General features: G+C 45.2%; 1 protein-coding gene and 1 non-coding gene across 2 annotated transcripts in view; both read left to right on the top strand.

The window, feature by feature from the left end:
- The window catches only part of LATS2 (large tumor suppressor kinase 2), an 88,406-nt gene that overhangs the window by 5,109 nt on the left and 56,731 nt on the right, over window positions 1-26,566 (top strand). The window contains exon 2 of the mRNA XM_034936415.3: window positions 10,284-10,831. Coding sequence (XP_034792306.1) covers window positions 10,490-10,831 — 342 coding nt within the window. The 5' untranslated portion in view covers window positions 10,284-10,489. The remainder of the gene's footprint in view (window positions 1-10,283; window positions 10,832-26,566) is intronic.
- On the top strand, window positions 17,823-17,961 carry LOC112436949 (U4 spliceosomal RNA). Its single transcript, XR_003025612.2, has one exon. It is a non-coding gene; the product is annotated as a U4 spliceosomal RNA (small nuclear RNA).

Below are 26,566 nucleotides of genomic sequence, written 5' to 3'. Positions count from 1 at the left end.
TTGAGTACAGACTTCTGTAGCTCAATTTTTTTATGCCATTTATATTTGCATAATGTATATCATAAAAATATAATGTACAAAGCTGTCTAATAAAGAATGTGATGGTGTCTTTTTCCCCGAGACTGTAAGCTTATATAGAAGTGATACCCTGGCTGGGCATGGTGGCTCATGCCCGTAATTCCAGCACTTTGGGAGGCCGAGGCGGGGGGATCACTTGAGTCCAGGAATTCGAGACGAGCTTGGGTGACATGGTGAAACCCCATCTCATGGCGAAACTCCCCCTCAGATCTTGCCACTGCACTCCAGCCTGGGCAACCAGAGTGAGACCCTGCCCCCCCGCCCCAAAAAAAAAGACCCAATTCTACCTAGGTGAGACCTTATAGTGTCCAGCACAATGCTCAGTACACATATGGCAATGCCAAATTCTCTGAGGCCTTGTGATGATGCTGCTATTGGAGAGTGGGAATTCTTCTAAAGTGTGTTTTCCTGGATCCCCAGAGGAATGCAATCACTGCCTTCCTCAAAGACCCTCATTATGAGAGGTAGCCCTTGGCCTGTGGCTTCCTGGCCTGACAGTGCTGGAGTGGTACATCCACATAGTGGTTTATGATTCTGACATTTAGCATCTGGCTGGAGGCCTGGCCCGTCTGCCTGATTTAGTTTCAGCTTTGCTAGTTAATTATAGTAGGGATATGATTTAAATAATAGCTGGAATTTTAGGTTCAAGAAATCCTGCTCAGAAAATGCCAACGTGTGTCATTAGTGCAGGTCCCATGAGACATTGGTTTGGTTGGTTCCTTGGTTGGTGCTTGATGTGTGTTTGGCAGCCAGTGTGGGTTTGTGAAGCACTAGGATAAATTAGAATAAAAATTCTTGAACATCTGATAGCATTTTCCAGGATTGGATTGAGGGTTGGAATTGGGTTTGGTAGGACCAAATTAAAGGCATGCTTAAAATTTTGCTCTCACATTGTTTACACAGGCCACCTATATTAAGCATGGGATTTAGTAGTTGTCTCAGCTCTGGATTTAGAGAATGAGGTGTTTTTGTTTTGTGAGTTGTTATGGTTTTAAAATTCCAATGTTTGTAGTTTCTTACTTAAAATGTGTGTAAATCAATTGGTGATGCCAAAGAAATTTCCAAAGTTAGATTTACTTTGCTTGATATCCCCATTTTTTTAAAGTCCACATCCATGAGGGTCATATTTATAAAACTCTTGATGAAAGAAAAATTTCCCATATGTGAAGTCTCATTAAAATGGTATAGTAATATGTCAGAGTTGTTCATTTCCAGCTGCAGTCTTGACTGATGAGTATTCTCATGAAAATTCTTTCAAAAGTTCATAATTTGGCCATGAAATCAACTGTCTTCAAACTAAAGCTTAAAATACACAGTCTGAAGCTGAAAAAATGCTTTCATTCTTTATGAAACTGAAGGAACGTTTCATCCTTTCTAAAGTACTCAGGCAAGAACACAGTTTATCCATAGGTACTATTTTTTACATATTCACTTAAGACAGGGACAGCCCTTGTGGTATCCCTAGACTAGTGCCTCACTATGGTGGGAGATGGAGAAAATATCAGAACAGCTTGTGGGGTCCTCCCCCTCCCTCCGTACCAAACAAAACCAGGTGGTAGGTTTAGGGATGTCACTGAATAATTCTCTCAACCTTTTTGTATGTTTGAAATTTTTCATAAGCAAATGTTGAGGGGGGAATGGAAAAAGAAAGAAAAACCAGGACTCCTGATCTGGCTTCTGTTTAGGGACACAGCCACTTAGCATTTCTTTGCTCAGGTATAAACAGACATCGACATAGAAATGTCCAGACTCGACTACCCTGGTTGATTTTACTATTTGAATGTTTGTGGCACCCACAGATGCTTAACACCCCAAGTGTCTCTAGGAGCGTGGCTCTGCTGTGAGTCAGTGTCTGTGTGGTGGAGGGCCAGTGGGGTGGGGAGGTGCAGCTGCCCTAGGGTTTGGACTTCACGTGGAGACTTTACCCTGCTATATCCTACCCAGTCCCTAGGTCCAGTCTTCTCATTGTGTAGCTATGTTTATTTGTTTATTTAATTTTTTTTTTTTTTGAGGTGGAGACTTGCTCTCTTGCCTAGGCTGGAGTGCAGTGGAATGACCTCGGCTCACAGCAGCCACCGCCTCCCAGGTTCAAGCGATTTCCAGCTAATTTTTGCATTTTTAGTGGAGACAGGGTTTTGCCATGTTGGCCAGGCTGGTCTTGAACTCCTGACCTCAAGTGATCTTCCTGCCTTCCTGCCTCCGGCTCCCAAAGTGCTAGGATTACAGGCATGAGCCACTGCACCCAGCCGTGTAGCTATGTTTAAAAAGGGAGCCGTTGTTCAAACACGAGTTTGCTAAATAGGAATAGTTAGGAGACTTTTTTCCCTATTTTTAAAAATTGAGGAAAAATATACATATTTATCCTTTTAACCATTCTTAAGTATACAGTTCAGTTAAGTGGCATTAAATGCACCATTACTGCAAACATCACCACTGTCTATACATAAGACTTTTTCATCATCCCAAACAAAAACTGTACCCCTTAAATAAAAATTCCCTGTTCCCCTTTCTTCTGGTAATCTCTCTTCTTTCTGTCTCTATGAATTTGCCTGCTGGAGGTAACTCACATAACTGGAATCATACAATATTTCCTTTTTGTGTTTGGCTTATTTCACTTAGCATAATGTTCTTGAGGTACATCTTTATTGTTGCATATGACAGGATTTCCTTCCTTTTTATAGCTGAATAATATGCCATAGTCCTGCGACTTTTGTTCTATGTGAACCTCCCTTGGGCATGTTTCATTTAGACCTGCATGTTAAGCTTCAGAGAAGGTGCTGCTGTTGACTGAGGCTTCGTTCTCCTTTATCACCTTAGACCTTTGGGGTGGCACTGGCAGGCTTTGTCCTCAGTGTGGAACTGAGGACGCAGATTCGGTGCTGAGTGACTACCTGTGTCTTTCAACAGATGTTGCGTGGGCCTGTGTGCACATGCCTGGGAGTAGATGGGGGTAAACCAAACAGGATGCTCCTGCCCTCATGGTGCTATCAGGTTCTTCAAGAGGAAGCACACCAGCCAGTGATGGTGCTGTGGGAAGGGCTGGGAGTGAACATGTATGGTCCCTTAGATTGGGGAGGTCAGGAAGGTCCTTCTGTGGGAGGGGTTCTAGGCTGAGGTTTTAGGAGTAGGAGTGAGCCAGGCAGGTGGGATTGGGTTGGGCTTTTTTTTTTTTTTTTTTTTTTTTTTGAGACAGAGTCTCACTCTGTCTCCAAGCTGGAGTGCAGTGGCATGATCTCGGCTCACTGCATCCTCCGCCTCCCGGGTTCAAGCGATTCTCCTGCCTCAGCCTCCCTAGTAGCTGGGACTATAGGTGCATGCCACCACGCCCAGCTAATTTTTGTATATTTGGTGGACACAGGGTTTCACCATGTTGGCCAGGATGGTCTCGATCTCCTGACCTCGTGATCTGCCCGCCTCAGCCTCCCAAAGTGCTGGGATTGCAGGCGTGAGCCACCGTGCCTGGCCCAGGGTTGGGTTTTTCTAGCTGAGAGAAAGGTTTTGCAGGTTGGGGAGGACAGGAAGCATCGGTGCCTTTGACATACACAGGATCACAGAGTCAACCCAGACCTGCTGTTTGAGCCGCAGTCAGCATCTGGAGGCTCAGATGCTGCTCAGAACTGACCAACCTGGCACCTGGCTGCAGGCACATTTTAGAGGAAAGACTTAAGCTTTTCTTCTCTGTGCTTTTCTGTCTTTACAGTTAAAAGAAAGCTACTTTAACTTTCTAAGCATCATTCTCAAACACTGATTTAAAGAGGAGTCACTCGGCTGGGCATGGTAGCCCGCGCCTGTTATCCCAGCTCTTTGGGAGGCTGAGGCAGGTGGATCACTTGAGATCAGGAGTTCGAGACTAGCCTAGGCAACAGGGTGAAACCCCCATCTCTGCTAAAAATACAAAAATTAACTGAGTGTGGTGGTGCACGCCTGTAATCTCAGTTACTCGGGTGGCTGAGGCACGAGAATCACTTGAATCTACAAGGTGGAGGTTGCAGTGAGCTGAGATTGAGCCACTGCACTCCAGTCTAGGTGACAGAGTGAGACTCTCCCAAATAAATAAATAAAAAATAAAGAGGAGTCACTTGGAGCAAGCAACCTGTTTCTGTGTTCAGTTTGGTAATTTTTCCGTGGTCTTATCTCCTGGCCTCATTAAACCTTTTTTGCCTAACTTATTATAAATCTTTAATTAGTAATGGTGATAATTGATCAGTATATCATGCATTACAGATTGAGCCTGCTGTCACACACAGCACCACTGTGATCCTCAAGACAAGCCTGTCAGGTAGACAGTAGTGGGTGTTAGACCCTTGGTACCGTGCAGGAGCTTGAAACTCAGCAAGGTTAAGTGACAGGCTCAGACCACACGCTCAGTGCCAGAGCTGGGGAAGGACCCAGGCCTCCCACCTCCAGCCACTTTAGCACTGCACACCCAGTTTTCAGTGAGCTTCCCCGCCCTGTGCTTTTTAAACAGGGTCTTGCTCTGACTCCCAGGCTGGAGTGCAGTAGTGTGACCTTGACTCACTGCAGCCTCTACTTCCTGGGTTTAAGTGATTCTCCCACCTCAGCCTCCTGAGTAGCTGGGACCATAGGTGTGCCTCCACACCTGGTTAATTATTTAATTACTTTTAGAAACGCCGTCTCTCTCTGTTGCCCAGGTTGGTCTCCAGCTCCTGGGCTCAAGCAGTCCTCCCACCTTGGCCTCCCAAAGTGCCAGGATTACATGTGTGAGCCACTGGACCCAGCCTGCCCTGTGCTTTTTCACCTTTGGTCACTGCCTTCCTCCTCCACCACTGACACTGCTCTCCTGGTGGGCCGCATTGCCCAGACAGGTGAGGTTTCCTGGCTCAGAGAATGGCACCACCACTGGCCCCATTTTTCAAACCAGAAACTTGGGCTCATCTTTCATATCAGTCCTTTCCAGTGAACATTACTTACTCCTATGGGTTCTACCTCTTAGTGCTATTGAGTGCACCCACTTTTCTCTATCCTGTAACTGCTCTCTATTTCAGATCCCCATAATTCTTTGGGCAAACTTTCATTGTGACACATACCCTATAGTGTATTTAAATAATTGATTTTCTCCTCTGCTTTCCCATCTTGAGCTATGAGCTCCTTAAAGTCAGAGGCAAATCAGTCTTTCTGCATCCTCAGGACCAAGTAACAGGGTCACCTTGTGTGGGTGTTCAGGTTGTGCACTGCTCAAGGGCCCTACATATAAGAGGGCTTGTCTCACATCACATGTATACACATTTATATGAGGGCATGTGCAGTCTGCTTGGAGACTTTTAGCCACTCACAGAAGACCTGGGTGGCAGTAGAGACTCACCTCCCCTGACACAGCATATGTGTCACACATCTTCTAGAGGGCAGACATGATCACCCTTCTCTGTGACTTGCACTAAGACCATTTCTTTCTCTCCTATGCCTCAGAGGTCCCGTTCACGCCTTCCATTTGACTCAGCCTTTTCCCGCCCCCCCTCACGTGGCTGTGGTATCATGGCATGTCTATGCGTGGGCCAGGGCCTCTTGCCCACAGGGCTCCGGAAAGCTCCCCAGGGAGAGTTGTTGGTGCTGTACAATAATATAGAAACAAAAAACTTCTTGAGGAAGGGGTGCCTTTTTACAGTCTCTCCAGGGGCTCTGCCAGTCGCTCTTCAGCAAGTATTTTTACTGGGAAGTATTTGGCACGGCGATGGTAAGCAAGGCCTTGAGCCGAGCACCCACGCTGCAGCTCCTCACAGCTCTGGGCCTGGAGCCATGGCAACCTGAATGGCAGTGGTGCCATTTGTAATAGCCCAGACCAGGAGCAACCTAAACGTCCATTAGGTAGAATGGATGCATAAGTTATGGTGTATTCATACAAGGGGATATTACTCAGCAATGACAACTGACAGGCTTCTGCTATATATATACTACGTGTATGAATCTGCAAATATAGTGTTGAACGAAATGTGCTAAACTACAGAGTAGAGATTGCGTAATTCCTTGGATATACAGTTCAAAAACTGGTCAGACTAATCCTTGGTGTTAGATGACATGAAGGTGGTTCCCCTTGGTCTGTGGGGGCCTGGAGGCTTCTGGGGTTGTGATAATGATACACTTCTTGATTTGGATGCTATTTACAAGAGTGTGTTCCTTGGTGAACATTTGTCAATCTTACAATCTGTGCAGTTTAAAAAATATATGTTAAATAAGTGGATTGCCCCTACCCCCTACACCCCCAAAAGCCTTACTGTTCCTCCTGGCTTTCAGCAGCTTTCCATCCATCCATCTATCTATCTATCTATCTATCTATCTATCTATCTATCTATCTATCTATCTATGAGACAGAGTCTCCCTCTGTCGCCTAGGCTGGAGTGCAGTGGCACAATCTCAGCTCACTGCAAACTGCACCTCCTGGATTCAAGGGATTCTCCTGCCTCAGCCTTCCGAGTAGCTGGACTACAGGGGTGTGCTGTCACACCTGGCTAATTTTTGTATTTTTAGTAGAGACAGCGTTTCACTGTGTTGGCCAGGCTGGTCTCAAACTCCTGGCCTCAAGTGATCTGCCTGCCTCGGCATCCGAAAGAGCTGGGATTATAGGTATGAGCCACAGTGCCCGGCCAGCTTCCCTTCTTTAGAGCAGATTCCAGAGAGAGCTTTCCAGCCTCAGAGTCAACCAGGACCTCCTTCAGCCACCCCCAACTCCCTTTGCTCTGCTCATGTGATGGGGGAGAGGACATCCCTGCATCCTGGCTTTAACATGGAACTTTCTCATGGTTCTTTTTCTTCGGTCTGCAGTGTCTCTTGTGGCTCTTGCCCTTTCATAGCTGAGTGAAAAGCAGCTTGCCCCTTCTGTGCCCTGCTAATGTCACTGCTGGTAAAAAGAGACATATCACAGGTGGCTGCTCCTGTAAGGAATGTGAGTGAGCCGGGAGGGCCTCAGCCATCCACTCACCTGGTAGCTCCATTTCATGGCTGAGCAGGCAGGCCTCTGGCTGGGCAAATGTCCCATATGCAGATGCCAGCACCCCTCCCCACCATCCCCCATCTGTGCCTTTCATTCCAGACCTGAAACCCCTTCCCCTTGCTCCCCGGGGCTGCTGCTCCTCACCCAGAAGTGTTGCACTTGTCCCTTCTAAGCCCACCTTCCACTCAGGCCATGTCACTCCTTAGCTGAACCATAGGCAGTGACTGCCCATCCTCTGCACTGAGTCCAGACTCAACATGGCTGGGAATTGAGCCTCTGGATACCTCCATGGTTTCATCCCACGAGACACCCCCACCACCCCCGAGTCCTTTGACCTCCTATGTCTCCAGGAAGAGCCTGCGTTGCACAGACCTGAATGTGGTGGGTGGAGCCTAAAGGCTTCTTTGCATATGCTGTTCCCTCTAGCTGGAATTCCATTCCTCCTGACACTCAGGTCTAATTATTTCTAGAGCTCTTTCTTTTTTATTCTCCAGGCATCTCTCTTTTTTTGAAGCTGTTTATTTGCCTGCCTCACCCCAGCTTTCACTTGACAGTAAACTTGCTGAAGCCAAGATTTTATTTTCATTTATCCTATCAGTGCCTGAGATTCAGTAGGTTTTTTTAATTTTAATTTTTATTTTTATTTTTTATTTTTTGAGACGGAGTTTCGCTCTTGTTGCCCAGGCTGGAGTGCGATGGTGCGATCTCGGCTCACTGCAACCCCCGCCTCCCTGGTTCAAGTGATTCTCCTGCCTCAGCCTCCCAAGTAGCTGGGATTATAGGCACCCGCCACCATGCCTGGCTAATTTTTTATTTTTAGTTAGTAGAGACAGGGTTTCACTATACGTTAGCCAGGGTGGTCTCGAACTCCTGACCTCAGGTGATCCGCCCGCCTTGACCTCCCAAAGTGGCTGGGATTACAGACGTGAGCCACCACGTCCAGCCTTGAGTAGGTATTTAATAAATGTTTGTATGGTAGGTAGAGGGTGGATGGGCTAGATGAGTAGATGGCCGAGTGAATGTATTTTGAGCATGAAGAAACTCTCTGCGTATTGTCAGGCCCTCCCTTGCATTGATTGTTCTTGTGAAGATAGTATGGCTGTGTTTTCTCTATTTTAGTTTTCAAAGAAAGGGAAGAAAACTTAAGATTGGAAACAAAGTGATTTGTGTGAATTCCTATAGGAAAAGAAAGAACTCTACTGCCTCTTCCCAGACATACCGAGTCACTCCTAGGATCCTCCATACTGCTTGGCATCACGTTGAGAACCTCTCCGTTTTTGTCGGAATGTGAAGTTACGGTTTTACAAAGTTAGGTATTTCAAAACAGATGCTTAGAGCACAAAGTCACTGAAATGAGTGTGGCTGCAATATGCCCCATTTTACACCAATTAAGCAGAGCTCTAGGCTTCTGGTATGTGGCCAGTACAGGCCCCAGGGGATCTGGGCTATCCCTGGATCTAATAGCTCAATATCTGCACAGTCTTACAGTCATTCCAGTGACTTTACTATATTATATTGTGTATTAAAATAGGGATTTCATGTTGAGAAATTTATTTAGTCTTTTATCTTCTAAATGGAATCTTCTCACAATTACATTGAGAAAGGGGATAGTTAAAACGCTTACAATCCCCTTCCCATCTAAGCAAGGACTAGGAATTCAAATGTCATCTCTTAGTGTTTGCTATTGCATATGGTTGTGCAATAGATCTATGTAAATTAATTCTTTGAACCGCACCTGACACATAGTAAGGCTGGGCGAATATTAGCTATCCTTTTTTTTTTTTTAATCCACTTGAAAAAGTCTGTGAAGCAGGGTCACGGTTTACAGTTATAAAGTTCCTTACGGAAGCTAAACATCTAGATCCCTCTGCCCATCCCCGTTTAGAGGGTACTCTTTTTGGATCAGTTGTTCTTTGTTTATTAAAACTCAAAATGATTATCCTTCGAAATCTGCTCATTGAGTTCTGTGGAGTAAGGGGGAGTGGGTGAGGGAAGGGGCAGCCACTAAGGGCTTTGGCACGGTGTGGGGTGCTGGCCCTGCCTTTCCCACCAGCGGGCACCTTGCCTGGGTTAGAGCAGCTGGTTATATAAACATTCATCACGGGGTGAAGAATAGGGAGGATGTTGTGTGTTCCAAGTACTGCAGGGCCTGGTACCCTTGTCATCTGACCCAGTGCTCACCACTGTCCTAAGCATCCGTCTCTATTACATAGCAGGGAGTGGGGCTGAGGGAGGCGAAGGGACTGGTCCAGGGTCACCCAGCCTTGTGACAAGTGACCTGTGCTGGCTGCTGAGGACGGTGTCGACTTGGACTGGATTTTCCTTTCTGAATCAAAGAACAGCAGAGTAGGCCGTGAACGAGGCCTGGGGTAGGTAGAATTTACTATTGGAAAGTGCCTTTGTGACATCGCGTTCCATGTAACGAGGCCATTTCCATGCTGCAGTTGTAGTTCTGTAGTAATAACTCTTACCCACATGATCATTTGATGTTCATGTGGCCATGGTGCACTCTGAGAAGTTGCCTACATGCTGTTACCAGTCCCTTTCCATGTCAGTATCAATTGCTACAAGAAAGATATTTTAATTTTACTATTTAGGTCAAAATGCTGGTAAGTGGCCACCTTGTAAAAAACAAAGGAAGTAGTTACCTTCAAAGTCTCATAATGTGTGTGTGGAAACTGCAATTGAAACATTTGCAACATGGGACAGTTTTAATGTGACAGGCTTTGTGGTGTCTTTTAGGAAAATTGGGAGGGTTTTATAAGGAAAAGTTCAGAAAGTTTTCTAAAGATATGGAAGGACCACATCTCATGTGAGGGGGGGAGAGGTTAGTAAAGCCATGGGGATGAAGGACAAGGAGTGGATTGGTTATTAGGAACAAGCCAGAAATCCAAGATCCCATGTAGAAAATTTAAATACTCCTCAAGCTGTGGGTTTCAAAATAAAATTTTATTATAATGAAGTATTTTAAATGAGCTGTCAGTTGTTAATACTACTGTTCTTGCCCTGAGTTGAATATTTATAGCAATTTACTTTATTGCAGATTACGTATTACAGGAAGCATTTTGGGACAGCCGTAGATGTCATGTGCTCTAACCATGGTTGAACAGTATTTTTGTCATTTCTGAGAGGTGATGTGTTCTTTCTTTTCTTTCCAAGCAGTATATTTCCACGATCACTGTTTATTTCTGAAAAGTAGCATAAACGTTGCGTGAAAATGACAAATGAACATTTCTCTCCCATTTATTTTCTTTTTCAGAGAGTGATAATCTTCAAAATGAAGACTTTGGAAAATTTTAGGTTCTCTATAGGAACTACAAAAATGGAAGGAAAGAACATTTTCAAAAGGAAATTATTTTGAAAGTATGTTTACAACAAACTGATACTATTGACAGTTTTTTTTTTTTTAAATAATAAAACACTTTAAGAAGATTGTATTTATGGTAAAAGGAAACTGGACTAACAATGAGGCCAAAGACTTTTCCTGCCACGACTTATTCTGGAAATAGCCGGCAGCGACTGCAAGAGATTCGTGAGGGGTTAAAGCAGCCATCCAAGTCTTCGGTTCAGGGGCTACCCGCAGGACCAAACAGTGACACTTCCCTGGATGCCAAAGTCCTGGGGAGCAAAGATGCCACCAGGCAGCAGCAGCAGATGAGAGCCACCCCGAAGTTCGGACCTTATCAGAAAGCCTTGAGGGAAATCAGATATTCCTTGTTGCCTTTTGCTAATGAATCGGGCACCTCTGCAGCTGCAGAAGTGAACCGGCAAATGCTGCAGGAACTGGTGAACGCAGGATGCGACCAGGTGGGTACAGACCTCTGCAGGGCCATGTGCAGAGGCAGCTATGGGACAGCTGGGGCAGTCAAAATGGTTTGGCAACTACTTGAAGGCTTTGAATTGGTTACTACTTATACAAGTGTTTCTAGGTTAAAAACCCAAGGCCCTTTTAACACATAATTGAACTCACAATTGAAGGTTCTCTACCTTCTCTCTAAAATGGTCTTTTGAGCTGCTTTTCCTTTTCAGGCAAGTTCCAGAAGTTGCTGAGGTCTCCTGAAATTGTAATGTGTATTTTCTGATCTGTTCTTGTGGAGATGAAAAGGGCTTTCGTGCTTAGCCCCTTTTTTTGGTGTTTATTCGGGTTATTCTGAGCTATCGTGGAAAGAGAGTGGCTTCCCTTTTCTTGTTTTGGTTTGTGCATTTTTTTTTTTCCTAGAAATGGGAGGGTTGAGCAACATGCATTGGCTATTCTCTGACTCGGTTTTCTCCTATTTAAAAATTAGTGTATATGCTGTTACAGGGGGTGTGACTATTAACATGTTCAGGAAATGGGAAAAACTAGAAAGAAAAAGCTTGAGAAATCGTGAAAATTGTGGCAACACAGTCTCACTTTTCAGTTGTTTAGGATTAAAGGATACATTAGTGGAGGTGGCACCAGTTCTACATTAATACACAGCTTACAGAGATGAGTGTGGTGGCTCATGCCTGTAATCCCAGCACTTTGGGAGGCCAGGCAAGAAGATCACTTGAGGCCAGGAGTTTGAGACCAGCCTGGACAACATAGCGAGACTCTCCATCTCTACAAAAAATAAAAAGCTGGACGTGGTGGCGTGCACCTGTAGTCCCAGCTACATGGGATGCTGAGGCAGGAGGGATCGCTTGAGCCTAGGAGTTTGAGGCTGCAGTGAGCTATGATAGCCACTGCACTCCAAGCCTGGTTAGCTGAGCGAGACCCTATCTCTATTTAAAACACACACACACACACACACCCCTACACCTCATAGCCATACATTTATGATCTCTTAGCAATTCGTATACCTGAATACAATCCAAATTGAGGGACAGGACCATATAAAATGGAACTAGTGTCCAACCAGGTAAAAATGTAATTAGTGAAATGTAACAAGTAAAACATAATTGCATTATGAAATGATTCATGAAAGCCAGTGCTTTATTACAATCTGTCATCTTAAAAATTACAGTTGCATGAAGTGGAAATAAGCTAAGTATTTTTGGTACCTTGGAAAAGTAGTAAGATTTCATGCTCAAAGCACATCAGAATGGCCCGAGCACTTCTGGTTTCTTAGAAATAACCTAATTACATACTCCTGGTGTTGCAGTCATAGGAAAAGGCTAACAGTGTTATTTGTTATTTCCAAAACCACTCTCAATCCTCTTGTAGTTTATTACCATAGACCTTAAATAGAGAATTTACATTTCTCAGAGGAGATGTTTGTGAAATGAATCCTGCTGTTTTGTAGAGGGCTTCCTTGATAATTTGGGCCATACTGGGATTAACTTGTATATAGTGAGGATTGTTATGTCGAGCTGCTTTGATAAAGCACAGGGTTGTGAGTAATGTGGTGCAGTGTTTCAGCAGTGAAGCTGACAGCAAAGGCACAGCCATTCTCATTGTGAAAGCATGAAGTTAAATATGCTGCCAAGCATTATCCCTTGACGTACAGAACCCAGCAGTTTTGAAAGTAGGGAAGGAGCAGTCCTGGGGAAATCTGGAGTAAGATTGCAGAGAAACTTTCAGGCCAACAGCAGAGCTAAAATCTTCTCCTGTAAATCACTTGCAGACAAAGGAGGCAAGCCAAGCCCCTGTGTTCTTTGCAGTTGTGTTTCAGCTGTGAGAAAAAGAAACAAGTCAAGCAAATAATCCCAAATACAGGTGGGATCTTATTAGGGTAAAATCCATTAGTGATAATTATAGTGCAAGAAGTAATAAAGCCAGTGCTGTTTCCAATACAGAAACACACAAATACAATAAAAGTAAGGATCATGACACCGATGAAGTTTCCATCAACATTTAATTTATGTTAATTGCTAGCAGAAAGGCCTCCATTTACCATATTTAATGCCCTTGAAATAATTCATTCAGTTTGGTGTGTGGTGTTACTTTATAACTTAAAACAGCTGTGCCTCCACCTTTCACCTCCAACTCACACTTTTCTTGGCCTAGATAAAAAATGCATTTGCTTTCAGAAAATTCAGGTAGGAAAGTCATTATGTGAATCCAAATAATAAGAGAGAAAAAGATAACAGTACCTTTAGAGTTGTATGCATCAGTTTGTTAAAAAGATGATTTGAATTCAGTATAATAGAGTTCTTTTTTTTTTTAGACGGTGTCTTGCTCTGTTGCCCAGGCTGGAGTGTGGTGGCGTCATCTTGGCTCACTGCAACCTGGGCTCCTGGGTTCAAGCGATTCTCCTGCCTCAGCCTCCCATGTAGCTGCGATTACAGGCACGCAACACCATGCCTGGCTAATTTTTGTATTTTTAGCAGAGACGGGGTTTCACTATGTTGGCTAGGCTGGTCTCAAACTCCTGACCTCAAGCGATCTGCCTGCTTCATTGGGCCTCCCAAGGTACTGGGATTACAGGCGTGCGTCTCCACGTCTGGCCGAGAGTTCTTATTGTTGCAGCTTTACCCCTTTCACTCCTACTGTTTTTTGTTTTTTTGTTTTTTTGTTTTTTTTGAGACGGAGTCTCGCTCTGTGGCCCAGGCTGGAGTGCAGTGGCACGATCTCGGCTCACTGCAACTTCTGCCTCCCAGGTTCAAGCAATTCTCCTGCCTCAGCTTCCTGAGTAGCTGGGATTACAGGCACCCACCACCACGCCCGGCTAATTTTTTGTATTTTTAGTAGAGACGGGTTTCGTGTTAGCCAGGATGGACTCAATCTCCTGACCTTGTGATCCGCCCTCTTCGGCCTCCCAAAGTGCTGGGATTACAGGCGTGAGTTACCATGCCCAGCCACTCCTACTGTTTTGTCTGTTTAAGAGGGTTTTGCTCTGTTGTACAGTCTGGAGTGTGGTGGTGAGGTCAATGCTCACTGCAGCCTCGACCTTCCAGGCTCAAGCAATCCTCCTACCTCAGCCTCCGAAGTAGCTGGGACTACCGGTGTGCCACCACGTCTGGCCAGTTTTCATAATTTTTTCTAGAGATGGCATCTCACTATGTTACCCAGGGTGGACTGGAACTTCCGGACTCAAGCGGCCTTAACCTCCAAAAGTGCTGGAATTATAAGTTCAAGCCACCACACCCAGCCTTAACTTTTAATTAAAGTAAAATTTACTTTAAAAGTGCACAATTTCTAAGCACACAGCATAGTGAATTTTTGCATATTAAACCCACCCATGTAACTAGCATGTTTGGGTATATTTTTAATTAAAATACTTTAAAATGGAAATTTCTGGAAAAAGTAAAAGACTTAAGGGTATTTTCTGTGTAAGGATATAATGTGTATGTCAAATGATATGTTTATTAGTCTTTTGCACGTAAATTACTGAAAACTTACAAAAATTCCTGTAGAAAAAAACTAGGCCACTAGATTAATATTTCTTATGGGAGGAGCTGCTCTTTAAATATAGATTTAAGGAATTGGAAAGGTAAGTTTTTTGGTTATGAGTATCATATTTTGAGCATTGGATAGTTATTGGCATAAGTGATCATTTAAGTTTGCATTTAAATATGCAAAATATTTCTGTTCCGCGGAAGCCTGGGACTTGTTTTCTCTCTGGTTGCAGTGGGTTATAGGGGGAACATCTGCATGGTGTGGGTAGGTGGGGGTGTCGTCAGCTCACTGCACTCACTGTTCTTAATTATAGCACTCAGGATGGTGCCTATGAGTCCTGTGAGAGTGAGGTTCCAATTCAGTAACTCCCAGGGGAGGCCCATGGCCCCTGGACCCCTTAGAATAGCAAAGCACTTTATCACATGGTGTCCCCTCTAGGAAGACTTATGTGAGAACTTTGTTTGGATGCGAGTGCTAGAAAAGGGTTCTGCTTTCCTTGACAAACTGGCATGTGCTTTTTCTCTGTGGACGACCTGTATCCTGCCTGTCCATCCTCCCTCTGATCTGCTGAGGGGTGCCCAGTCTGTGGCTCAGCATTGATACATTTTCCTGGTCCTGAATATTGTGTCAGCTGTAATTTCCTAATCCTGATTAATCCAGTTCTTTCCCCCCACTTTATCATGTTTAAGTGATTTAAAACTTTAATGGAATGAGGGTAGGGAAGAAATGTAAACAAACAAACGGATAAACTGATTATGTTAGATCAAATAAGGAAGGGCATAAAGAAGACAGCCAGTGGTCAGGATGTGCACTGAGAGGCAGCCTTCCTGAGAACAGTGGCCACACCAGCCACTCAGTGAATCGGGCCATCTGCTTAATAAGAAAAGGGAGTGGGCCAGGCGCGGTGGCTCACACCTGTAATCCCAGCACTTTGGGAGGCCGAGGCGGGCAGATCATGAGGTCAGGAGGTCGAGACCATCCTGGCTAACATGGCGAAACCCTGTCTGTACTAAAAATAAAAAAAATTAGCCGGGCGTGGTGGCGGGCGCCTGTAGTCGCAGCTACTCTGGAGGCTGAGGCAGGAGAATGGTGTGAACCCAGGAGGCAGAGCTTGCAGTGAGCCGAGATCGCACCACTGTACTCCAGCCTGGGCGACAGAGCGAGACTCTGCCTCAGAAAAAAAAAAAAGGTGAACACATGCCTCAAGGGGGAAGTAGAATGTGATCTCTCAGTTTAATGTCTCTCTGGGCCTAATAATTTAAAAGGACTCAGATTCCTCAGATAAGAATTCTTTTCTCATTTCCATCCTCATAGGGGTTGCTTCTCCTTTCCCTCATGTCTGTGGGGCATGGAGTTTATCAGGGTCCCTCTCCCCTCCTCTCATTCCCTGGGCATCCATACATGGCTGCCCCCCACGTCCCTGGCAGCTGGCCAGCCTGACTCCCACCTTGGCTCTGCTGCAGCTTCCGGGGCCTCCCAGACCCTGGTCTTATCCTCCCCACATGCTCCCCTCTACAGAGGAGCTCTCTGCAGTGTCTCAGCCACACAGCATGGCCTCCCAGACAGCTCTTCCCGCTTGCTTACTTTGGGTCTCTCTGACATATGATTTCGTTGGTTGGAAGTATCACCACCTATCTGGATTCTAGTATCTGCTGTGATTCCACTCAGATTCCTTTTTACACAGGCTCTTCCTGGTTCTTCCACCTGGATCGAGCTGTTCCTATTCAGACTTCCACAGCAAAGACATTTCTTTCTTTTTCTTTTTTTTTTTTTTTTTTTTTTGAGACAAGGTCTGTCGCCCAGGCTGTAGTGCAGTGGCGCAATCTCGGCTCACTGTAGCCTTGACCTGGGCTCAAGCAATTCTCCGCCTCAACCTCCAAGGTAACTGAGACCACAGGCGCACATCACCATATCTGGCTAATTTTTCTATTTTTTGTAGAGACGGGGTTTCACCATGTTGCCCAGGGTGGTCTTGAACTCCTAGTCTGAAGCGATACGCCTGCCTCAGCCTCCCAAAGTGCTGGGATTACTGGCATGGGCCACCATGCCTGGTCAGAAATTTCTTTCTTTCTTTTTTTTTTTTTTTTTTTTGAGATGGAGTTTCGCTCTTATTGCCCAGGCTGGAATACAATGGCGCTATCTCGGCTTACTGCAACCTCCGCCTTCCGGATTCAAGTGATTCTCCTGCCTCAGCCTCCCAAGTAGCTGGGATTACAGGCATGCGCCACCACGCCCAGCTAATTTTGTATTTTTAGTAGAGATGGGATTTCACTATGTTGGTCAGGTTGGTCTCAAACTCCTGACCTCAGGGGATCCACTCACCCTCAGCTTCCTAAAGTGCTGGGATTACAGGTGTGAGCTGCCTTGCCTGGCCTCAGAAATTTATTTCTAACCCCAAGGATGCTCCATGCATTGGGCATTGTGTTGGCAGATTGTCATGTTCCTGTCTTGCTTTCCCTGTCTTAGGCGGTGTCTCTGGAGGCCTGAATCTTGGGAGTTTATCCCTCTGTGCCCACAAGGCCTCCCATGTTGCAGAGCATGTGCTCAATCAGCGCTTGCTCACCAGTGAAAGTTCTGTGTACTAGTCCAGCCAAAACCCTCACCTCAGTTGTCAGACACTGGAAAAGATGCTACCCAGAAATGCAGATCTCCTCGGGATATTAATTTGGCTTAATTCTAACAATATGCATCACCAAAAAAGCTATAGAGAAATGGTAACACTAATCTCCCAGCCCTTTGTCTTGGTGACAAGATCCTGCCACAGGATTGCTTCATTGTACTAAAGATATTTTGCTAATGAAAAAGATAAAAGGAATTTAGATAACTTGTACGTTTCCTCTTTCTCACTTCCTCTTGAAAGGGAACCACCGTTTGGTGTTACTGAACACTCGTGCTGAAATATTAATAAGAGGAGAAGGAAGAAAGAAACACTTAAGTTTAGGAATGTCGGTCATGTAACAGGAAATTGTATTACAATGGCTTTTGGGTGTAGCAGTTCCTTGCCTTTTCCCCTTTTTTTTTCTTAGTGGCTTTCAAATTAAATTTGGCTCTTCCAGAAGGCACACCACATACCTTTTTAATGTAGGAATTTAAATTACTTTGACAAGACACAAGCAAAGCATACCCCTCTGTGTCATAATCCCCTCTCCCCTTAAGCCTTGCTTCTAGTTTTTGTTTTTGTTTTCTTGAGATGGAATCTCGCTGTGTGCCTAGGCTGGAGTGCAGTGGGGCGATCTCAGCTCATTGCAACCTCCGCCTCGCGGGTTCAAGCAATCCGCCATGCCTCAGCCTCCCGAGGAGCCGGGATTACAGGCATGCACCACCACACCCGGCTAATTTTTTTGTATTTTTAATAGAGATGGGGTTTCTCCATGATGGTCAGGCTGGTCTAGAACTCCTGACCTCAGGTGATCCGCCCGCCTCGGCCGCCTGGTAAGACTGCTGTTAACATGTTGGTATAAAACTGCACAACTTTTTTCTAATTACAAAAATAGATAAAGCTTTGCACAGTGGCAGTATCATAGCCAATGAGGTTTGTCCAAGGTGCGATTATTGCTAATTGGAAACTTTCCAATACCCCACCATAACAACTTGAAATGTAGTCAGCACTGGCGATTTTTGACAGTCTCTACAGAGACTGAGAAGAAAAAGAGAGATAAAATAGGTGGGGTGCAGTGACTCACACCTGTAATCTCAACAGTCTGGTCGGCTGAGGCAGGAGGATTGCTTGAGCTTATAAGTTCAAGGCCAGCCTGGGCAACAGCAAGACCCTGTCTTTTTTTAAATTAAAAAAAAAAAGATGGAATTATATATTAAACTATATAATACATATACCACACAGACACTTTTTGTGTAACAGAATTGAGGTCCTGTGGCCCATCAGATCACCCCAGTCAGTTCTCCTCGGAAGCACCTCATGCACTGGCCTCTCCTGCCCCCAGTACAGGCTCCACCTTTGCTCCTGGCATCTTGGTGGCTCCTGGCTGCCCCTTCTGCGTCTTTCTTCGGCCTTCCCTGCACAGTACCCTCCTCAGTCTGATTTGTTTTGTTTTGGTTTTTGAGACAGACTTTGTCACCCAGACTGGAGTGCAGTGGCATGATCATGGCTTACTGCAGCCTTGACCTCCTGGGCTCAAGCGGCCCACCCAAGTAGCTGGGACTACAAACGTGGGCCACCGTGTCTGGCCCCCCTCATTCTGAAAGGGAAGATTCTGTCATTTCCCTTCTGGAAACCTTTTCTCTGGCCTCAGGATGGTGCCTGGGAGTTGGCGGACAGGACCCACCTGTAGCTGCAGGATCCCAGCTGCTGGCAGGCCCACCCTGGCCCTACCCGCCCTGGTCCTGACCACCCTGGCCCTGCCCACTCTGCCTGTCTCTCAGGCTGCCCAGTGCTGGCCCTGCTGCGGGACCAGGCCCACTTCTCCCTCAGGGCTCATCTTTGGGTCTGTGATTCAGAAAAGCCTTTTCTGAGCCCCCGGTCAAAATTAGGTCCCTCGTTCTCTCCCATGACACCATAATTTTCTCCCCCAGTGTTTATCAGAATCTGCTGTTAAGTAGTTTGTGCGTCTCCCTGTGTAGATTTTAAGGCCTGTGAGACAGTGGCTTTGTTCTAGTCGCCACTTTCTAAGACCCAGAACTGTGCAAGCTCTCAAAAACACCTAACAGAGAAGCACAGAGACAAGCATTACGTCATGAACATTTTCATTCCATTGAATAGTCTTTTAAAATATGATTTTTAAAATTATTATTATTTTTGAGATGGAGTCTTGCTGTGTTGCCCAGGCTGGAATGCAATGGCATGATCTGGCTTACTGCAACCTCCCCCTCTGGGGTTCAAGCGATTCTCCCCCGTCAGCCTCCTGAGTAGCTGGAATTACAGGCACCCACCATCATGCCTGGCTAATTTTTGTATTTTTGTAGAGATGGGGTTTCACCATGTTGGCCAGGCTGGTCTTGAACTCCTGACCTTAGGTGATCCACCTGCCTTGGCCTCCCGGAGTGCTGAGATTACAGGCCTGAGCCACCACACCCGGTCCTAAAGTATGATTTTTAACATCTGCATTGTATTCCATTGTTTAAATAGATGTCCCATAATTTATTGTAAAGAGCTGGTCATGAACATTCTTCTACACACCTTCTTATGGATATTACTGACTTCCTTAGAATACATTTTAGGAATGGAATTACTAGCGTAAATGTTGAGAGCATTTTTACCATTCTTATTTGTATTGCCAAGTGGGTTTTTAAAAATCATTCAACTGAATTTATACTTCCAACCCTGCTAACGATGAATATTATCACTACTACTACTAAAAACTAGAAGCAACTGTCAGTTTAATAGTTGGCTTTTTTGTTGTTGTTGTTGTTTTGAGACGGAGTTTTGCTCTGTCGCCCAGGCTGGAGTGCAGTGGTGCCATCTTGGCTCACTGTAACCTCCGTGTCCCAGGTTCAAGCAATTCTCCTGCTTCAGCCTCCTGAGTAGCTGGGATTACAGGCACGCGCCACCATGCTGGGCTAATTTTTGTATTTTTAGTAGAGACGGGGTTTCACCATGTTGGCGAGTCTGGTCTTGAACTCCTGACCTCGTGATCTGCCCACCTCGGCCTCCCAAAGTGCTGGGATTACAGGCGTGAACCACCGCAAGGACTGGGCTTTGTGTTCTTAATTGCAGTAATAGATGTGTGTGATAATAGAAAGTGGTAATAGTTCTCCACTTTTAAGTACTAGAAAGCTCTCATTTTGGCGGTGAGTAGGGAGGCTCTTATTAAGTGCCTGAGACTGGACCCACTTTCCTGTTAAAATGGGCTTTTGGCCAGGCACCGTGGCTCACACCTGTAATCCCAGCCCTTTGGGAGGTTGAGGTGGTTGGATCTTGTCAGGTCAGGAGTTTGATAATAGCCTGGCCAACATGATGAAACCCTGTCTCTACTAAAAATACAAAAATTAAGCCAGGTGCGGTGGCTCACGCCTGTAATCCCAGCACTTCGGGAGGCTGAGGGGGGTGGATCATCCGAGGTCGGGTGTTCGAGACCACTCTGGCCAACATGGTGAAACCCGTCTATTAAAAATACAAAAATTATCCAGGTGTGGTGGCACACGCTTGTAGTCCCAGCTACTCAGGAGGCTGAGGCACGAGAATCACTTGAACCTGGGAAGCAGAGGTTGCAGTGAGCCGAGATCGTGCCACTGCACTCCAGCCTGGGCGACAGAGCAAGACTCTGTTCCCCGAAAAAAGGGGAAGGGGGCTTTTGAGGAAATGCCTTTTCTCTGCTCCCTGAATGACTTACCTTTGTGAGTGGCGCAGGTCCTAGGTGGGCTCTAGGAATCACTGGCTACTTGTGTGCTGTGATGTTGGTCCCTGCAGCCCTTTGGGAGCTGGGTCCCTCCACTGTGAGCAACCTGCTCTTCTATCCCAGTGTGCAGTACAGATATTAGCATTTTTTATGTGGGCTATAATGTGAAAAATATTGGAGATCATAAATATTGTTCACTTAATGCCTGTTGTGTCACACCAAACGTTTACTGCTGAGATTATTTGCTGTCATGTGGTTGTAGAGATCTAGGCGGGAACTCGTGTACAGTCTAGATTGATGGTTTTTGTTGCCTGGAACCCCAATTTTGCCTGGCTTGATGGATGGGGCCCTGGGAGAGGGGCTCCGAGTTCTGGGTCTCCAGTCTGCATGCAATTCTGTGTGGGGGCTTCATTTAAACTGTTTCTGTCATTGCCAAACCATTTGTGGATGTAAATAGAGAAAACCAACAAGGATGTAAATAGGGGAAAAACCAACAAGGAAATAGAATGTTTTATGGCATTTAACAATGCTCTCTTTTAGAACTATTTTTACTAGGGTTATGATGAACTTCAAAACTAAAAAAAAAATGCCACATCCATTATCATAGTCACTACCCAGCTTCTCTTTATTTTGGCCTTAAAATTTACTTGCCAGAAATTCATAGCTCTTGAATTAAAGCCACATTCATCATGCAATTTTTTATATATTAGGTTTTACTCGTTTTAGATTTCTTTTCTTGCTTTTTTGTTTTGTTTTGGTTTTGTTTGGTTTGTTCTTGTCAATAGAGATGGAGTCTTGCTATGTTTCTCGGGCTGGTCTGAAACTCCTGGCCTCAAGTGATCCTCCCGCCCTGGCCTACCAAAGTGTTGGGATTACAGGCATGAACCACTGTGCTCAGCCCCATCTTAGATATATTTTGTAGTAGTGTATTTAGAGGGGAGATTTTTTTCATAGTTAAATTTTTACAATTTGTAATCTTCTATAATTGACTTGTTAGCGGATGCCTTTTTTTTCCTAAGAGTTCTTGATGACTTTCCTGTACTGTGGGAAACGGCAGGAAATTCTTCTCCCCTCTGTATCCTCCCCCAGCAACGAGCCTAGCTGTGTAGGCTCAGCAGCGGCCCCAGGTGTCAGAAGCAGACAAGCACTAAATCAAGCTACTGGTAGCTGATCCCACTGCAGAGGCCTAACCCCCAGAGGCAGAGTAAGAAGGATGCTGAAGATGAGCAGGCTGTGGTGGCACGGCAGTCCACAGTGTCATCAGGAATAGGCACCTTCTCTCTCTCTCTGCCACCCTTAGCAAGTGACTCTGTCTTGGCGTGCACCAGACGGCACCTCTGCAGTGGTGTTCCAGGTCTGAGCCAGGGAAGGACGTGCCGGCTCTGGCTCTGGCTCTTTTGTCAAGGAGCTTCCCCAACACCTCCCCGGTCAGGACCCAGTTACTTGGTCATGGGGGTTTAAGCAGCCTTGGAAATGTGTACTTCACCTGGGCACGTGGCCACCCCAATGCAACTGGGCACTGTCAGTAAGGAAGAAAGGGAAGCTGGACCTTGGTTAGAAAGCCATAGTGTAGCCATGTGTCACCTTGGCTGTGTCAACCAGGGCATACCATGCACCTTCTGAGCCTCAGGAGTCCTCATCCACACACTTGGGATGATAATTGCTCCTATGTTATGAGTTGTCCTGCTGACCAGAAAGAATGTAAAGTAACTGGCCCGTGGTTGGTATGCAGAGGTGGCAGTCTGACCACAATGCCATGTGTCATTAGTGCTCAGAAACTTGTGAAGTTGCTGGAGAGCTGGGCTTCCTGGTGCTGTGACGTGCTTTACTTAATAATAAGATCGTTGTCCTACCAGCCTGGGTGCGACTGGTCCCCTGTCCCACAGAAATCACATGGAGAAGATTTGCTCAAACTTGTGGAATGTGTGTGTCCTTGTGGTTTTGATATATATTTGGGTGGTTATGACATTAGAAGAATTATTAATCATGTAATAGAAATAAAGGTTGTTTTGTACAAAAGTAAATGATTAACAGTGACAAATTTCTCCAGCCAAGAAGTACACATTTAATGTAAATTGGAAGCAACTTCATTTGGCTTATAAAAGCTGTTAGTCAGCAGAGAGCTGTTGTAAAGCTAGTGGCATTTGGCATCTAGTAGGCCCAAGAATGTGGCCAAGTGTAGTGGAACAAATTGTACTCTGTGCCGGCTGTCAACCTTGGAGACGCTTACAAGAGCCTTCAGCGATACCGTGTGTGTCTGTCACCTTCTCCATGCCAAGTGGCTTAATTCAACTCTCCTGCTTTGGTGTTTCCACTATTTTTCTGGCATTTTAGGCTGGAACTGTTAGAGTAAGAAGCCCCACCCTGTGACTGGGTATTTCTGCATTGAACTCGGTGTGTTTGTTTCCAGTCTTCCCGTGCACATCTCTACCTCTCTGTCTGAGGTCACAGTAGGAAGAGAAACCAAGTCAGCAGGGACTCAGCTGACTCCTCCTTTCAGGATTTCCTTGGTAGTTTCCAAATTCTTTCCTCTACACCAGGAAGGTGTGTTCTCTCGCCCCTCTACCCCCTATTCTCTCCCATCCTCCCTGTTTCTCTTTCTTTCTCAACCAGGTCTGGTCTAACAAAGGTTCCTAGCTTACATTGTCTTTGGCTCTAGGCTCCACTTCCAGTCTTTCTGTTAATGAGTACTTTCTCCGGTGGCCTGCTATTTTTTTTTTTTTTTCTCTTAAGTGTCTTTGCTGCTAACACCCTGCTCTACTATACCTGGATTCTCCCTGACCCAGTAATTCCCCGGGTGGACTTTTCCTGAATGGCAAGTGTCTTGGTAGCCACTGTCTTCACCATCCTCTTCCAATCTGATCTCCACTTATTTCTTGTACCGGCCCAGCCTTCCTGTTCTCGTTGGGTCTGCCCTCTGCACCTCCCCTGCCACCAGGCTATGAGGTTTTCTCCCACACTGGGTTCGCTCATGCTGTCGCCCCCTGAAGTGCATTCCCCAGCCAGCCGTGGTCCACCCTTCGAGTCCCACTTCCACAACCCATTCTTGTGGCCTTCTACGGCCATTCATCCCAGTGCCCGCTAAGTTCTTTCTTTTCTGAATTCCCATTTGTGTCGGTACCATCCAGGGAACCATGGTAGGCCTCTCAGGGTCTTAGGGATTATTTAGGGGTGTCCAGTCTTTTCCCTGGGCCACATTAGAAGAAGAATTGTCTTGGACCACACATAAAATACACTAATACTAATGATAGCTGATGGGCTTAAAAAAGAACGAAAAAAAAGGCTGGGTGCAGTGGCTCACGCCTATAATCCCAGCACTTTGGGAGGCTGAGGTGGGCGATTGCTTGAGGCCAGGAGTTCCAGACCAGCCTGGCCAACATGGCGAAAACCCGTCTCTACTAAAAATACAAAAATTAGCCAGACGTGGTGGTGGGCGCCGTAATCCCAGCTACTCAGGAGGCTCAGGCAGGAGAATTGCTTGAACCCGGGGGAGGCAGAGGTTGCAGTGAGCCAAGATCACGCCATTGCACTCCAGCCTGGGTGACAGAGCGAGACTCTGTCTCAAAAAAGAAAATAAAAAGTGGTAAGCCATAAGAACAGAGTAGAAATCAGTTTGTATGTGAATTTAGTCAAATTGCAGCACATAGCTCTTACCTATAAAACAGAGTACCTAACCCATTAGAATGCAGTGTTGCTGCAACGTATTATCAACAGTATTGGTTTTATCCGTCATTACTGCACATGGTAAGAAAACGGAAAGTGAAACCCTTAGGAACTAAGGCAGTCAATAGCACCAGGAGGAACCAGATGTTGGCTTTAGCAGACAGCAAATTTAAACAGCTATCATGAAATGGTTAAAATGACAAATTTTGTTAGTTTTTTAAACAATTTTTTAAAAAGCTATTACAAATATATTCAGACAATGAAAGGGAAATGTGTCAGAATTAAGAGAAAATACAGGGTTAGTGATGCACAGACAGAAAATTTTTTTTTAGTCGGGATCTTGCTCTGTCACCCAGGCCGGAGTGCAGTGGGTGCCATCACAGCTCACTGCAGCCTTCCTGGGCTCAAGCAATCCTCCCATCTCAGCTTCTGAAGTGGCTGTGACTACAGGCACACTTCGCCATGCTCAGCTCACTTTTTAACTTTCTTATAGAGACAGGGTCTCACTATTTTGCCCAGGCTGGTCTCGAACTCCTAGGCTCAAGTGATCCCCTGCTCCCCCTCCCCAACTTCCCAAAGTGCTGGAATTACAGGCATGAGCCACCACACCCAGCCCCAGACAGGAAATCTTTACAGAGAAATGGAAACTACAAAAATGGAAACTCTAAGCTGAAAAGCAAAATAGGTGAAAAAATTTTTATTGGCTACATGGTCTCAACATAACATTAGGTACGGCAATAGAAAGAACCAGTAAACTGAAATATAAATTAGTAGAAATTACCCAATCCAAAAATCATAGAAAAAAATTGAACAGAAATCTCAGTGACTTGTGGGATGATACAAGGTTGTCCAGTATATGTGAAATTGGAATCCAAGAAGACAAATAGAAAGGAAATACCTAAACATTTGACACAGTAATAGCTAAAAACTTCCCAAATGTGGTGAAAAGCATTCATGTACAGATCTAAGAAGCTTAATAAACCAAGAGCAGGATGAACACAGAGGAAACAACTCCTAGGCCTATCATATTTAAGCTAATGAAAGCCAAAGATAAAGACAAAATCTTGAAAGCACCCAGAGAAAAATGATGTTACATACAGAAGAAAGATAAGATTAAAAGCTGACTTCTCATTAGACAGTATAAATGCTGCATATATTAAAATGACACAAAGTGCTGAAGAAAAAAATACACCGAGAATTTTGTATCTAGCAAAACTGTCTTTCTGAAATGAAAGTGTCGTAAGACATTTCCAGGGGAACAAAAATCTGAGAAAATTTGTTACCAGGGGACCTATATTAAAAGAAATACTAAAGGGGTGGGGGTATGGGGGGAAAAATGCTAAAGGATATACAGGAAGGAATGAAGAGCACTAGAAACAGTAGATATCAATAAGTATAAAATACTAATTTATTTTTTATTTTCTTGTAATCTCTTTAAAAGACATCAGTATTTAAAGTAAAAACAATACTTTATTGATAGGTTTATCATACCTATAGATCTGATATACAACACTATGAGTTGGGGGAGTTAAATGGAAATATATTATTGTAGAGTTCTTTTTCTTTTTCTTTTTCTTTTTCTTTTTTTTTTTTTTTTTTGAGACGGAGTCTCTTGCTCTTGTCGCCCAGGCTGGAGTGCAGTGGCGTGATCTCAGCTCGCTGCAAGCTCCGCCTCCCAGGTTCACGCCATTCTCCTGCCTCAGCCTCCCCAGTAGCTGGGACTACAAGGCGCCTGCCACCACGGCTGGCTAATTTTGTATATTTTTAGTAGAGACGGGGTTTCACCGTGTTGGCCAGGATGGTCTCGATCTCCTGACCTCGTGATCCACCCGTGTCGGCCTCCCAAAGTGCTGGGATTACAGGTGTGAGCCACCACGCCCAGCCAGCAGAGTTCCTTTTCTAGTGTAACTCAAAATTAACATTTAAGTAGATTGTTGGTATAGTTTGGATATTTGTCCCCACCCAAATTTCATGTTGAAATGTAATCCCCAGTGTTGGAGATAGGGTGCAGGGCATGGTGGGAGATGATTAGACCATGGGGGTGGATTTCTTTTTTCCTTTTTTTTTTTTTTTTGAAGTAGAGTCTAGCTCTTTTGCCAGGCTGGGGTGCAGTGACTCAATCTCAGCTCAGTCCAACCTCCCTCTCCCAGGTTCAAGTGATTCTCCTGCATCAGCCTCCTGAGTAGCTGGGATTACAGGTGCGTGCCACCATGCCCTGCTAAGTTTTGTATTTTTAGTAGAGACAGGGTTTCACCATGTTGGCCAGGCTGGTCTTGAACCCCTGAC

This window comes from Pan paniscus, chromosome 14, assembly GCF_029289425.2.
Source record: "Pan paniscus chromosome 14, NHGRI_mPanPan1-v2.0_pri, whole genome shotgun sequence".
Lineage (NCBI taxonomy): Eukaryota > Metazoa > Chordata > Mammalia > Primates > Hominidae > Pan > Pan paniscus.
This window is presented reverse-complemented; position numbering and strand designations above follow the sequence as displayed.